This window comes from Phascolarctos cinereus, unplaced genomic scaffold (genome assembly GCF_003287225.1).
Source record: "Phascolarctos cinereus isolate Bilbo 61053 unplaced genomic scaffold, phaCin_HiC Scaffold_2;HRSCAF=192, whole genome shotgun sequence".
Taxonomy (NCBI): domain Eukaryota; kingdom Metazoa; phylum Chordata; class Mammalia; order Diprotodontia; family Phascolarctidae; genus Phascolarctos; species Phascolarctos cinereus.
This window is the reverse complement of record NW_027555625.1, coordinates 315,595,862-315,611,242: the sequence shown is the minus strand read 5'-3', so window position 1 is coordinate 315,611,242 and position 15,381 is coordinate 315,595,862. Positions and strand designations below refer to the sequence as shown.

General features: G+C 40.1%; 1 protein-coding gene across 1 annotated transcript in view; it reads right to left on the bottom strand.

Moving 5' to 3' along the window:
- Window positions 1–5,708: 5,708 nt before the first annotated feature.
- BPIFB2 (BPI fold containing family B member 2) overlaps window positions 5,709–15,381 on the bottom strand; it is a 38,559-nt gene continuing 28,886 nt past the window's right edge. The window contains exons 13-16 of the mRNA XM_020990545.2: window positions 15,154–15,199; window positions 13,820–13,883; window positions 12,144–12,220; window positions 5,709–7,286 (exon numbers count right to left, since the gene is read on the bottom strand). Coding sequence (XP_020846204.1) covers window positions 7,245–7,286; window positions 12,144–12,220; window positions 13,820–13,883; window positions 15,154–15,199 — 229 coding nt within the window. The 3' untranslated portion in view covers window positions 5,709–7,244. The remainder of the gene's footprint in view (window positions 7,287–12,143; window positions 12,221–13,819; window positions 13,884–15,153; window positions 15,200–15,381) is intronic.

Here is a 15,381-nt window from a genome sequence, read left to right as displayed (position 1 = left end):
ATCAGTATAGAAGATCAAGCCTGGATTGTCTAGAGGGACATCAATAAGGTCACTATGAGGATTCTCATCTAAGTCAACAACAGAGGCACAGTCATGCAAAGGCTCGGCTGAGATGAGAGATCACGGAGCAACGTTGCATGATTAAGGACACAGAACCTCTTATTGGTGACATTTTCCCTTCTAGGTAGAGTCACTTCATATCTAGCACATCTGTGACCAGAAAAGGCTTGAAAGCAGTGACATAACAGTAAAGCCTCAACTTCATGAGGGCATTAAATGGTTAATGGATTTCCCAGGACCAGGTCAGAAGCCTTTTCCACCAAGACAGCAGTGGCTACAATAGGAAAAATAGTGCACTGGTGGCTACATTATCCAGTGGAGCTGAATGATAAGCTATGGGGCACATTGTAGGTCCCAATGATTATGTGAGGACACCCAAAGCTACCCTGCTTTGTTCATGCACAAAAAGAGTGCAGGTCTTACCATAGTCTGGGGGCCCAAGAACCAGACCAGACATCGGTGCTTTCTTAAGAAATGAGAGCAGCAAGATGCTCAGGTTCAAGATGTAGAGGTTCAGAAATTTCTTCTTTAGTCAAAGCAATAAGAGGTTTAGTAATTTCACCAAATGGTGGAATTCACTGACAGCAATATCCTGCACTCCTAAAATGGCACGTACCTGCTTTTTAGTCTTAGGATTTGACAGGTGTTGAATTGGCTGTATGCATTTCTGAGAAATAGAAAGCATTCCAGCAGATAGTATAAATCTTAGATATTCTACCTGAGGCTTGCACCACTGTATCTTTGATCTGGATACCTTGTGTCCGTGGTAGTTGTGCTGGAGGAGAAGTTGATGACTATCCTTCTGGCAGATGTCAGTAATAGGTGAAGCTAGTAGAAGATCATCAATATATTGGACTAAAACTGAGTCTGTGAAGATAACAGAAACCAAATCTTGCTATGAAGTTTGAGGGAATAGAGTAGGAGATTCAACAAAGCCTTGAAGCAAATGAGTCCATGTCCACTGCCGATTATTCCAATAGGTGTCTGGATTCGGGACTTATAGGAATACCGAAAAATACAGTGCACAGATCTATACCTGTGAAATAGGTGGCATCTTGAGGAATTAGAAGAAACAATTGTAGCAGGGCTGGGTACCACAAGATGCCTTGGTATAACATATGCACTAATAGCACATAAATCTCAAACAAATCAGTAGACAGGTTTGTTATTTTTTCTTTATTATTATTAATTTATTTATTTTGAATTAGCAACAATCACTTCCATAGACTTTTGAGTTTTAAATTTTTCTCCCCCTCCCTCTCCACCTCCCTCCACAAGACAGTGTGCAATCTGGTATAGGCTATACATATACATTCCTATTAAACACATTTTCACATTAGTCATGTAAGAAAGAATTAGAACCAATGGGAGGAACCACCAGAAAGAGGAAACAAAACACAACAGAAGAAAAAAATAGCAAAGAGTATTCTTTGAACTTCATTCAAACTCCATAGTTCTTTCTTTAGATGTGGATAGCATTTTCTATCATGAGGCCTTTGGAGATGTCTTAGATCCCTGTATTGCTGAGAAGGGTTAAGTCTATCAACATTAGTCATCTCCCAACATGGCTGTTACTATGTACAACATTCTTCTGGTTCTGCTCACTTCACTCAGCATCAGACCATACAAGTCTTTCCAGGCTTTTCTGAAGTCAGCCTGTTCATCAGTTCTTATAGCTAAATAGTATTCCATTACATTCATATACCACAACTTGTTCAGCCATTCCCCAATTGATGGGCATCCTCTCAATTTCCAATTCTTTGCCACCACAAAAAGAGCTGTTATAAATATTTTTGTACATGTGGGTCCTTTTCGCATTTGTCTGATCTCTCTGGGATATAGCCCCAGAAGTTCTGTTACTGGGTCAAAGGGCATGCACATTTTTAAAGCCCTTTGAGCATAGTTCCAAATTGCTCTCCAAAATGGTTGGATCATTTCACAACTCCAGCAACAATGCATTAATGTTCATAAACCTAGACACCAGGAAGGAGGGATTTTTGACACAGAAAAACAGAAATATGAGATTACAGAGCAGTACAAGGCTGATCAGAAAACAACAGACTCTCAGATCCTGCCCCAAATCAAGAAAATTCCTCAGCTCTGTGGCTACCTGCATTCTGGATTTTCTCTCTCCAACAGAGTTTATCCTCACAAACTGGTGTTCTAAATGCTTTGCAGAGAACTCTTATTAAAATATATGGAATAATAAAAAAAAAGGCCCACATCAGTGGAAGAAGTGGCCCACAAAGAACTCAGGATATCATGGGGAATACTAGGGCCACTGTCACAATCATCTTAAGTTGGTGCCACAGGAAAAAGTGAAAGAAACTCATCATTAGAAAAATCATTGGGAAAAAATCAGTCAGATTGTCTGGCAGTTGGAGAGTTAAAGTATTATCTGGAAGGCCTAAAATAGTGGTATTAAATTTACACAGGAGATCTCTTCCCAACAAATTAGTAGGTACACTAGGTACCCATAAGAAGGAATGTAAAAAAGACAGGGAGCCCACCATCACCTCTTGGGAAGTTACCTCCCATAGGGGTTCCCTTTATTCCCACTATTTTTATAGATTGAATAATGGTAAAAATCAGAGCTTGGCTTTTTAATTAGAACTGAATGAGAAGCTCCAGTATCAATAAGGCAAACATATGAGACACCCACAATTTTTAGAGCAATTCTCTGTTCTCCAGTTAGGGGAGAGGCAGAGTCAAGGCTAACAGGAGCAAGGATATTGGAAATAACACTGTTCCTTGCCTCTCCCCTGCACCTTCATGCACAGAGGTTTTCCTGCTGTTCAAACTCTGTCATTTTGTTCCTGAACCTTCCATGCCCACTGTTCCCTTCCATTTGATTCAAGGGCTGCCTGAATCAATTTTCCTTTTGTGGGGCATAATTTTGCCTATGAAGCCAATTTAGGTCTCGTCTTTGGGTTTCAGTAAACTGAGGGTTCCTTTGTTCTTACCTTTCCATCATGCAGTCTCTAGTAAAGTGCCCTCTTTTTCCACAATAAAAATAATCCTTATGACCTTTAGTGGGATGCTGAATTAATCAAGGCTGAAAAAATGGGGTTTTGGATGGCCAGAAGTATGGACAGCTGCAAGGAGAGACTTAAGCTGAGCCTCTCTTTTGGACTTCTCTCCTGTGTCAGTACTAGCCTTAACAGGCTCTTTTCCCTCACAAACATATTGCGCAATCTCCTTGAGTTCCTCTATGGCTTTTTCATGCCATCCTGGAGAGTACTTGAGAAAGCAGTCCTTGATCTTAGGCAACAATTGATTGACAAAGGCTGCATTAATAATCCTTGCATCTCATTGGCTTAGGGAATCTAATCTAGCATGATGCTTTCCACTCTTACATAATGTATCATAAATTTTCATGGGGTTTTCACCCATTTCCTGAATGGTCTCCTGAAATTCACTAAAATTATCTGGTCTCTCTGCAAAAAGTTACATGTAAGGCATCCCTAACCTGTTGCAACTGGACAAACTCTGCAGGTTGATTAGGATCCCAGTGGTGATCTTGAACTGGCCAGGTTCCCTGATCTCCTGGACCCAACAATCTGTTTATCTGTAATTTCAATAACACCCTGTTCTTTCTCCTGGAGATAATAAGGTCCCCATGAGATCGGTTACATCATGTCATGTTGGGTTGTAGCAATGAAAAATAGCTTTAATTTGAACAATAACTGTAACAGGATTTTCATTAAATCTAGATGTATCTTTCCCCCAATTAAAGAGGTCTGATGGCCTAAAAGGATGATGTTCTTCAATATATATAAGATCTCCTCTTGCTGTTGTTTGGTGCATTTTATCTACAGGAGGAAAAATAGCAACAGGTTGCTCTGTTCCTTGAATTTTTATTAAGGAAGGGGGTGTTTCAGAAGGAGGAGCATAAACAGGAGGGCAGAGGAAGGAGGAATGCAAAAGTCTGGTAAAGCTTGATAGAGAGATGAGGCCTGACTGCCTTTAGACAGCACCTCCCAGCAATATAAAAAATTCATCTATTCTAAAATTAGCTTTGGGAGATTGCTTAATAAAATTCTATAAATCTTTAAGAGTAGAATAGTCAGAAGTTATGAACTTTGGCCAGAACCATTCCCTTGAGCCTTTTGTAGTTTCATACCAGATCTTACAGTTTAATAGCTCTTTCCCTGGTCTTCCCCTGATGGAGAGGGAGCCCACCCTCATCCCAGGCTGTTAAAAAGTTGCCTAGTGAAGATCCTGTAGGCATGCTTGTGCTTGACCCCATCTCTCCTGTGGGCATCACCAAACAGGAGTGGTGCTCCTCATTGGAACTTCTCCTGAGAGAATTGGACTAGATTCCTGAGATACTTGCCTTTTAGTTTATTCCTCCTGAGAAGTTCCTCACTAAAGACACTGGAGACAGCCCCTCTGACTATTTATGGATTGTAGGGGGCAGTCCTCTAACCATCTAAGTTCTGCCTTTATGGGAGGTTTTTCCTGCAGCTAACACTCAAAATATTGTAGGAATTTGTTCTGGCAAATTTCTTGAATACTCCAAATTCTTAATTTCAGGGCTCAACTTCTTTAAGACCTGTCAACTAGAATATATTAAAAATCAGGTGGCTGATCTCTGGAAACTCTTGTGTGTAGCTAAACTGGGCAAACATGGTTAAATGACTTTCCCAGGATCACACAGCTAGTAAGGGTCTGAGGCCAGATTTGAATTTAGGAAGATGAGTCTTCCTGACTCCAGGCCCTGCTTTCTATCCATTGCACCGCTTAGCTGCTTGCAGTAATGAGTTGCACGGTTTCTACAATTTCCTTGAATCATCTACATTGATCACTAAATTCAGACTTCCTAAATATGGCCCTTCTTAAATTTCTGGTGGCAATAATCTGATCCTGAATTGCCTCCACATAAAGCCCTCTGTTTCCACAAATATATCCACATCCCTTTGTTTGACATTTCCTTGATGAGTTCATATAGCTATTGCCCATAAAAAGCTTTTGGATTCCATTTCTAGATCATAACTATTTCATAGCCTCCATCCAATAAGCAACTTTTAGTTACATTTGGCAAATCTAGTCATATATACTTGTTATCATCCTTTACTATTTCTCAGTGAAGCAATATCTGATTGTTCCAAAAGGAATTCTGCAAATATTTTTACTTTTCATGTTCTCTAAGTGTTTATCAATGCTCTTTTTACATTTTCACAAGAAAGTATTCATCTTCCTATGGAGATCACCTCAGGAGAGTGAAGAGCCCGCTCCATTAATTTTGTAGGAATTTTTGTTAAAACACTTTTCAAACATTCATTTCATACTTACAAATGTATATATTGAGAATGACATTGCATAGATATTAATTGCTTTTAACATATTCTTCCCACTCAACTTTGATTTCAGGATGCCATTAAGTCACTTAACATATTCAGCCACAGATTTCTCCTTGAGAGCTTTTTGCTCTATGAGTCTTTTCTGAAAGAAATCAAGGTATTTGTAAGTACTGCCTTCATCCATGGATTCAATGTGTCCTCCAGATTTAAGGTCAAAACCTTCAGTCTCTTTCTTGCCTTTGTGTATGTTAAGAATTTTTCATATATTGAGTCCAAACACTTTATTACTGTTACTACAATAATTTTATTATTAATGAATAGATTAATGAGTTGTTTAACGCACGAATGAGTAATATCATATAAAATAAATTCAACAGCCCATACCCTGGTATCCAGACAGCTTCCCTTGCTTACTGCTACCTCTCCCTCTGTCAATCTTCACCCTTAATATCACAAAATCTCAGAGATGGAAAGAACCCCACAGATTAACCTATACTTGAGCAGAAATCTCCTCTGCAACTTCCCTGGTGAGCAGTCATCCTACCTCTACATGAAGACTTCCCAAGACTACCCACCCAATTTTTGTGTTTTGGGTTTTTTTTTGGGGGGGGGGTGTTGGGTTTTTTTTGTTTTGTTTTTTGGTGAGGCAGTTAGGGTTAAGTGACTTGCTCAGGGTCACACAGCTAGTAAGTGTCAAGTGTCTGAGGTCGGATTTGAACTTGGGTCCTCCTGACTCCAAGGCTGGAGCTCTATCCACTGCTACCTCTTGGATAGACCTGATCATGAGGAAGTTTCTCTTTACACTGAGTCAAAAATCTCCCTTTCTGCCAGTTCTATCCATCGCTCCTAGGTCTGCCTCCTGGGGACATGCAGAGCAAGACTTTCATATGACAGCTCTTCAAATCCTTGACAGATCTTATAAACCCCTGAAACTTCCCTTTTACAGGCTAAATCATTCCAGTTCCTTCAACTTGTCATTCGAGGTCATTTCTCACCCTGGTTGCCCTCCTCTGGAAGCTCTCTAGTTTATCAATGTCCTTCCTAAAATGTGGCATCCAGACTTGAGGTCAGACTTTGTCTGACCAGTACAGAGGACACCCAAACACACTTCTAGCATTGTAGACATTCTCAGTGCTAGAGAACATTAGCTTTTTTGGCTTACATTTCTCCCCATTGACAATCCTTCTAATACTTGAAGGCGTTAATCATGCCACTCACTCTTCCCCAGATTCCCCCTTCTCCAGATTAAGTTCTTTCTTTAAGTTCCTAACACAATTTCCTCCCAGACGGAAGAATCTTCATGACAATGATCACCTATTTCCCCATTTTTACCAAAGGGCTAGCCCTGCTGGACAGCTCTTAAGGAATGGGTCTTTGGTTTTCTGTTTCTCTCATATTATCATTGTGTCTAGGATGGTTCTACATATATCAAGGTTGCTTAAAAGACATTGCTGCTACTTTGTGATTCAACCAAAGAATCAAAAATGCATTGGGCAATGTGATCCCAGAAAGAGAAGTATCCACAGCAATTGATCCCAAAACATAAAGACCTCAACAGACTTAGCCTGGAAATTGTTACATTAGAGGAATTATTTATTATGGGATGGGAAAGAAGTAGGAGTATCCTTAGAGTCCATCTAGCTGTATGTTCCTCCTCCAGAGGAGATTTTGAAAAAATGAGGGAAGGAAGAAAAAATTCCAGGCAGGTACAGCAGTATTAACCTTATGATCACATAGCTAACAAAAATAGGATTCAGAGCATTGAAGAAATTTTGGATTTGATATTCATCCAAAGTATAGAATGGCCAAACAAGAGAGGTCCAGTTCAGCACAGCTTGCCCTGACCAGCAGCCTCTCATAGCTCCATGTTCTTCTCCTTGCTCAATTCTGGATATGAAGTCCACAGGACACCACAATAGAATCCTGACAGGCAGAGAAAACAAGTTTACATTATGGGAAACCAGAAGAAAGTTTAGAGTTACCCTAGTAGTGTACCCCAAAGGCTCACAGAAATAAAGAAACTCAACATCTAGTCCTAGACTTCCCACTAACTTGCTATATGAAGTAGACAAATCTCTTAACTTCTCTGGGCCTAGAACCATTGAAGCACAGATTAGAGACTGAATATGGCCTTAAGAGTTCATCTCATACAACCCCCTAATTTTTCAGAGAAGGAGACTGAAGCCCAGAGAGGGAAAGTTTTGGTTTTGTTTTGAGACTGGGTTTCCCTATCTCAACCAGTGGTCACTAATGGACTCATCCCTCTACTAATCAACACATAAGCTTTGACCTGCTCCATTTCCAATGTGGGCTTGATTCCTCCTCATTAGGCAGCTTGATAGCCTTCCTACTCCCCAACCCTGAGGGCTCGCCACATTGGTTCCATATGTAGTGTGGATGCCTTTAGTGTGATTGCATTTAGCCCTGCTGCAGCTCAGAACTCCCAAACTTAAGAGATCCACTAGCCTCAGTTTCCCTAACAGCAGAGACTACAGGTATGCACTGCCATGCCCCACCCAAAGGGGAATTTTTTTGCCCCAAAGCACTGAACTTATAATGTGAAAAACAGTATTGGATTTGGCATTAGAAGACCTTGATTGAAATCCCAGCTCTGTTGTTTATTACCTGGGTGACCTAGGACAAGTCAGCTAACTCCTCCTGTCCTCTGTTGTCTCAACTGAAAAATGAGGTGGGTAGAGAATTCTGGGAAGATGGCAGAGTAGGTCAGAAAATTCCAACCTCTGAAGATTTTCCCCCACAAAAAGAAATAAAATAGCACCTCAGAGTGAACAAAGTGTGAGTAAACATAAATAAGAATAGGGGCATAACAGGGATCCCCCTTGGACAATCTAAGAAGATCTGAAGAAAAATAGGGTCCACTTTAACAAGTGGGCTTAAACAACAAGCAGCAAACTCTGGGGTTAGCTGGGTTGGGAGGCTGCCTTGACCCCAGCCACAGGAACTTTTACTCCAGGGGACTGTGAGGGGAGTTGGGTGTCTGACCTGGAAAAAGATCTAGGGAACTTCTTCTGACAAGGAATGCCAGATCAGCTGTGCTTCGGACAGCGGCCAGGGGAGAAGGAGCTAGCACATGCCAGGTGAATACAGAAGCAGTGAGGCAAAATGCCCCTGGCTGTGGGCACTTACAAGAGGCTGGAGGTTTGGTTTGGTTCCAGGCTAGAGGGAAGAACTGAAGATCTGGGGCAAGAGGCACCATCCCCCATATCCAAGGGCTAGAGGTGATTACAAAAAATAAGCTATTACTCCAAAAAAAAAAAGCACAGGCAAAGAAGAAAGAATCCAACCATAGAAAGTTATTGTGGGAATATAGAAGACCAGGGTTCACCTTCAGAGAAGGATATTGAAGCAAAGAAACCCTCTTCTACCCCCAGAGAGTAATGTCAAGCAGTCACCTGCCCAAAGAGAATTCATTGAAGAACTTAAGAAAGACTTAAAAAATCAAATGAGAGAGACTGAGGAAAAACTTTAAAAAATAAATAAATAAATTAGAATAACCCAAGAAAAAAACAAGAAGATTAAGAAAAGAATGTCAACCAATTAGAAAAGGAGATCCAGAATCTTAAGGAAGAAAATGACACCTCGAAAATTAGAATTGGGCAAGGTGAAACCAGTGAAGTTATAAGAGATCAAGAAATAATTAAACAAAATATGAAGAATGAAAAAAGTAGAAGAGAAAATGAAACATAAGAAAAACAACTGATCTGGAAAATAGATCAAGAAGAGAAAACATAAGATTAATCAGGATACCTGAAAGCTATGATCAAAAAAAGAATTTTGATACAATGATACAAGAAATAATTAAAGAAAATTGTCCTGAAGCATTAGAACAAGAGAGGAAAAGGAGAAACATAAAAATCCATTGATCATCACTTGAAAGAGATACTATGAGGAAACTCATAGGAATATTATAGTCAAACTCCAAAACCCCTGTTCAAGAATAAAATATTAAGAGCAAAAAGAAAAAAAATAATTTAAATAAGACAGCGTCACAATTAGAATCACACAAGACCTAGCAGTGGAGATGCTAAAGGACAGCAGGTCTTAGAACACTATATATCAAAGAGCCAAAGAACTGGGTTTCTGGCCCAAAATATCATACACAGCAAAGTTAAGCATAACCCTGAAGGGGAAAAAAATGGATATTCAATCAACTGTCAGACTTTCAGAATTTTGTTTAAAAAAAAAAAGGCTGAACTTAATATAAGATTTAACATGCAAGAGCCAAGAGAAACACAAGGTACACACCAAAAACTGATTCCAAGGGATTCAATATGAATAGACTGTTTACCTTTTATATATGTAAAAAGTAAAACATATGTCTAACATTGTCATTAGTAATTGGGTAGTTCGTAAGAAAGACTGGGGTAGACCTGAGTACAATGTAACATTAAAAAGTAAAACCACTTAGCAACAGCTAAAAAGAGTAATTATTTTATACAAATGAGATGCAAGAGGAAGAATCAATGCAGAGGAATTAGATGGGGGAGGAGAGCTGGTAGTTTTGGTAACCTACTTTTATCAGGAATGGGTTTAAGAGGGAATAATGCATATATATCTAGAAGAGTATAAAAGTCTTCTATATTCAGAAGAAATAAAATGATAAGGGGATAGGGAGGGGGGAGAGGATATGGGAGGGATATCTACAGGGGAGGGTGAGGGAATAGGTTATGGGAGTTATAGAAGGGTATTTAGATTTATGGGTATGGGAGGTTAGGGGAGGGATCCTTGGTGGGTGATAGACTAAGTAACAGGAGGGCAAGGTAGCAGGTAGAAGTAAAGAAGAAGAGATAGGAAGGGAAGGAAATAAGAGACACACAAACAAAGATCAGGAGTAGAATTTGTTAGGGAAGGTACGTGTATGTGTGTGTGTGTGTGTGTGTGTGTGTGTGTGTGTGTGTGTACATATGTATGTATGCATGGGTGTGTGTGTATATCTATATGTGTGTACATATCTAAAAAGAAATGCATATACATATTTAATTGTAGCCTGGGGGGGGGAGAAGAGGGGGAAAAAAGAAAAAAGTAAAAAGTACACAGCAGAGAACAAAAGAAAGCTTATAAGGAAGCAAAGAAAAGATGGACAGCTCTCAACACAATGTGTAGTATTTCTCATACAGGCCTTCTTGAAATGAAAATTTATTGCTACTATATATATATATATATATTTGAATCATCTCTTGTGTTCTTCAGTGCACATCTCATGCTTTTTCTTTTCTTACTTCGTATTTAAGTTTCAATATTTAAGTTTATGATGTGTTTCTTTTTCTTTTCTCTATTCTGTATTTGAGGTCTGGTGTTAGAGTCTAAAATTAAAAAATGAGGGGATTGGACCAGAAAATCTCTAAGGCCCCACTCAGGATAAATTCTATGCTCCTAGTAAAAGGCAGGCAAAGGACTGTAACTCAGGTCTTCTGATTTCAAATCCAGTGATTATTGTACTTCAACATGTGGCCTCAGTTTTTAAATCTGTCACGTGAACATAACTGTTTTTCACGCCTTATAGAAGTAATGGATACATGAAAGTCTTGAAAAGCTCTATATGTAAGCCTGGCATGAGGAGTTTGTTATAAATAGAGCAAAAGGTCACATGATGTCACGGAAAGAGCACAGAACTGGGGCTCGAGAGACGAGTTTGAATTCAAGCTCTGACCTTTACAAGCTGTCACTTCCCTTCTATAAGATGAGGAGGTCAGACTAGGAGGGGCAGTTCTCAAGCTTTTTAGGACCCCTTTACCCTCTTAAAAATTATTGGAAACCCTCCCAAAGAGCTTTTGTTTAGTTTACGTAGGTTTTAGCTACTGATATTTGCCAAATTAAAAATTAAATGTCAAAGTATTATTATGAAAATAGTTTTGACCTTTATGACCCTCAAATAGGGTCTCAGGAATCTCACCTATGGATCCCCACCTTACTTCGAAAACTGCTGCACTGAATGATCTCGGAGGTCCTTTCTAGATCTGAATCCTATGTTAAATCTTATGTTAAATGTATGAAAACTTATAAACTATTATCTCCATTTTATTGGTGAGGAAACACAACTAATTAGTAGCATAGCAAAGACTAAATCTCAGACATCCTAACTTCAGTCCCAACTCTTCTTCTAGCAAGCCAAGTTAGAATTGTTTTTAACCTCAAGAGGGAAGATCATTGGCTATAGAGTTAGAGTACTTTGATTTAAATCTCAGCTCTGTCCACTTATTACTCAGAGAAGTCATTTAAAAGCTATGGACCTCAGTTTCCTCATCTATAAAGTGTGGGGAATAGATCCAGATGACCCTCTTCTAAGCTCTAAATCCATGATCCTATGAACCTCTGGACCTACTCATGGTTTCCTGGTCGTTAATTTGTTCCCTTCCTTCCCAGAATATGAGTCTGTTTCCTATTAAACCTGGCTCCCCTAAGTTGGGACCACTCTTCCTAAGCTGTCTGCACACGTAAGCAGCAGAGACTGGACTCTGTAGGAGCCAATACGGTAAGATAGAAAGAGCACTAAATCCGGGGTTGACTCTAACACTCAGATGTGTAACCTCATTATTTTCTCTAGGCTTTCGCTTCCTTACCTGCAAAATGAAAGGGCTGGGATAGATGGGCCCTAGTTCTTTCTAGTTCTAAAGCCTGTCACCCCTTAATATTTCCTACCTCTTTGTGTCTCCATCCTACCCATGCCACACCCATGCCCCCAACCCCAACCAAGAGTCATGAGGACACAAGGCCAGGCCTTGACAGAAGATGCCAAAACCTAATTTAAATCATTCTTACCTCATACATAAAGACCTCAGGGGTGATGTAGCTCACTTTAGCAATGGTGGGAAGAGTGACTCCCAAGCCAAAGAGTGCTATGAAAGAGAAAAAAAACCCACAATCAGTTGTGTCCTTCCCCTGGACACTCAAACAAAATGACCTCCTCCCATGCCAAAAACAATCATTTGAATTTCCTTATGAATGCATAGACCCCATATGCTGCTCCAGACATGGCCTTCCCAAAATTGAAATCCAAATGTCACCAGATGAGGAGGTAAGATTCCAGGAGTCATCCTGTAATTTCCATTTTAACTCAGGGTCCAACATTGCCAACTCAGCCATGTTCCCAAGCAAGAGAGTTCAATTGAAAGAAAGTAGGACCTGTTTTATATGCCGGCCCTGCCACTAGTTACCTGAGTGACCTTCAGCAAGTCACTTATGCTCTCTCTTAGTTTCATCATCTGCAAAATAAAGGGACTGAACTGGTTGGCTTCTAAGGTGCCTTTGCAGCTCTAAATCTATTATCCATGAATGTAGAAACTAGAACATGTCTAGAGGAGAGCAACCAGAAAGGAGACTTGAAATTATGCCACAAAATGCTTAGTTGCATGAACTGGGAATATTTCCTCTGGAAGAAGAAAAGACTTCAACTGGGAATGTGATCTTCAAACACCTGAAAAGATATCACAGAGAAAAGAAACCAGACTTGTTTTGCTTTTCTCTCAAGTGGAAGACCTAGAACCAGCAGAGAAAGTTACATGGAGATAGAATCTAGCCTCATATAAAGAACTTAACCCATTAACTATCCAGCTGGAAGACTCAGTGGATAGAGTACTCTTGAGTCAGGAAGACCTGGGTTCAAATCCAGCCTCAGATATCTGTGACTTATGTGACTCTGGGCAACTCACAACCTCTGGACTGCCTCAGTTTCTTCAACTGTAAAAATGCAGATAATAATAGCACTTATCTCATAGGGTTGTTGTGAGGATCAAATGAGATATTTGTAAAGCACTTAGCACACAGTAGGCACTTAATAAATGTTTGTTCCCTTCCCCTTCCGAGAACAGAATGAGCTACCTTCAGAGGTGAGAGTTCCCCATCACTGTAGACACATAAGCATGAACTTGGTAACTTTCAAAGAATCATAGATTTCCCCCACCTCTAGTCAAAGATACCATTAAGGGGATACCGCATAGACGTAGATAATCTCTAAAGTTGCCAACTTTGAGATTCTGGGATTTAGGGGGAGAGAGGAGGAATAAACCCATGTTTACCCTAATCACTCTCTTGGGATTTTAAATCGATCAATCACCTCCCCCTCAGTCTCCATATATTGAATAAATAAATGAATACTTTTATTCTGCCCCCGGCCAAACCTGTATAAAGGATCAGAAGGTGATGGACCTTACATCTAGAAGAACTCTTAGATATCTGGTCCAGCCCCCTCACTTTACAGATGAAGAAACTGAGGCCCAGAGGTTAAGTGGCAGAGCCCAGATTTTAACCCAGTTCCTCTGACCCCAGATTCAGCCTCTTTTCTCTACACCACATTTCTCTTAGGAAGGTGTCTACAGTATTGTGCCAGATTCTCCATTTTGCTTCCTAAACTAGCAGACATTCTCTGAGATGCACCGCCCAAAGGCGCCTTGTCTCCCAGAGCTACACGTGCTTTTTTCCATGGCTGAGGTTCTTACCATTCAGGTGATCACTCAGGGACTTCTTGACCATGGATATCATTAAAGCCTTCACCCGTGACAGCTGGCACCAGATACCAGAAAGGTGCGTTCCCGGTGTCAGACAAATCAGGGTGCCATAAACCAGTGTTGGTGAGATGAGGGGAAGCAAAGGAGAGAAACAAATGGGCAGGCTGAGAAGACTCTGTTCCCAAAACAAAGCCAAATATGTCTCTCCCCTCCTCATTACATTCCATGGCTCTCCTTGACCCATATGATGCAATCTAAACTCTCTTGCCTGACACCCAGGGTTCACATCCTGGCTCTGCTATTTATTTACTATCTGTGTGACCTTGTATAAGTCCCTTCCCCTTTCTGGGAGGTCAACTTCTTCATCTATACCATCCTAGAATAACCAGTTTGGAGCTGACAGAGACCTCAGGGGTAGTCTAGTACAGCCTTCTCATTTTACAGGTGGAGAAACTGAGGCTCAACAAGATTAAATGATTTGTCCAAGGTCACACAGGTCATAAATGGCAGAGCCAAGATCCCAGTCAAAGTTCTCTAACTATAGAGCCTATGGATTAAAGTGCATCATTTCTAAAGGCCTTTCCAGTTCTAAGTCCTATGATTCTGGGATCCACATTCAAGCCCCAGCTGACCACTCCAACCTCATCTCCCTCTAATCTCAAATACAGCTAGGTGGTGCAGTGCTTAGAGCGCTGGACTTCAATTCAGGAAAACCTGAGTTCAAATTCAGCCTCAGACACATACTAGCTGTGTGACCCTAAGAAAGTCACTTAACCTCTATCTACCTTAGTTTCCACAACTATAAAATGAGGATAATAGCAATGCCTACCTCCAGAGGTTATTGTGATGATAAAATGAAATGTTTGTAAAGAGCTTTGCAAACCTTAAAGTGCTATATTAACGCTAGTTATTATACGCATAGTAGCAACACTGGATAATAATAACTAGCGTTTATATAGTGCTTTTAAAGCTGTTTACAAATATGATCTCATTTTAACCTCACAACAACCCAGGGAAGAAGCTTTTATTATTAATCTCATTTAACAGATGAGTAAATTGAGGCAAATAGTTAAAAGACTTGCCCAGGGTCCCACAGCTAGTCAGTGTCCAAGGCTAAATTTGAACTCAGGTCTTCCTGACTTCAAGCCTGATGCTCTACTGTATCACCTAGTTGCTATTCCTTGAGTTTGTCTTCAGTCTTTCCTTCATGTCTTTGCTTACTCTGTTTTTTATTTTCTGCATGAAATCAACATCTATTAAAATTCTATCCTTCAGAGTTTAGCACATGTTTACTGCTATGCTGAAGTGTTTTCTTAAATACTTACATCAAAAGTACCCACATTGGAGGAATTCACTTTGAGCTCGATATCCCTAGAAAACAATCACAAAAAACAGATGAGGCAGGTAGCCCTCCTTATTAAGTCAACATCAGTCAACCAGATTTTATTAAGTACCCACTGTATACCAGACACTGTTCTAAACACTGGTCTTAGCATCAGAGCTTCATCTCTTTCTTCATACTCTTCTCCACCTAACTACGCACAGACATAACT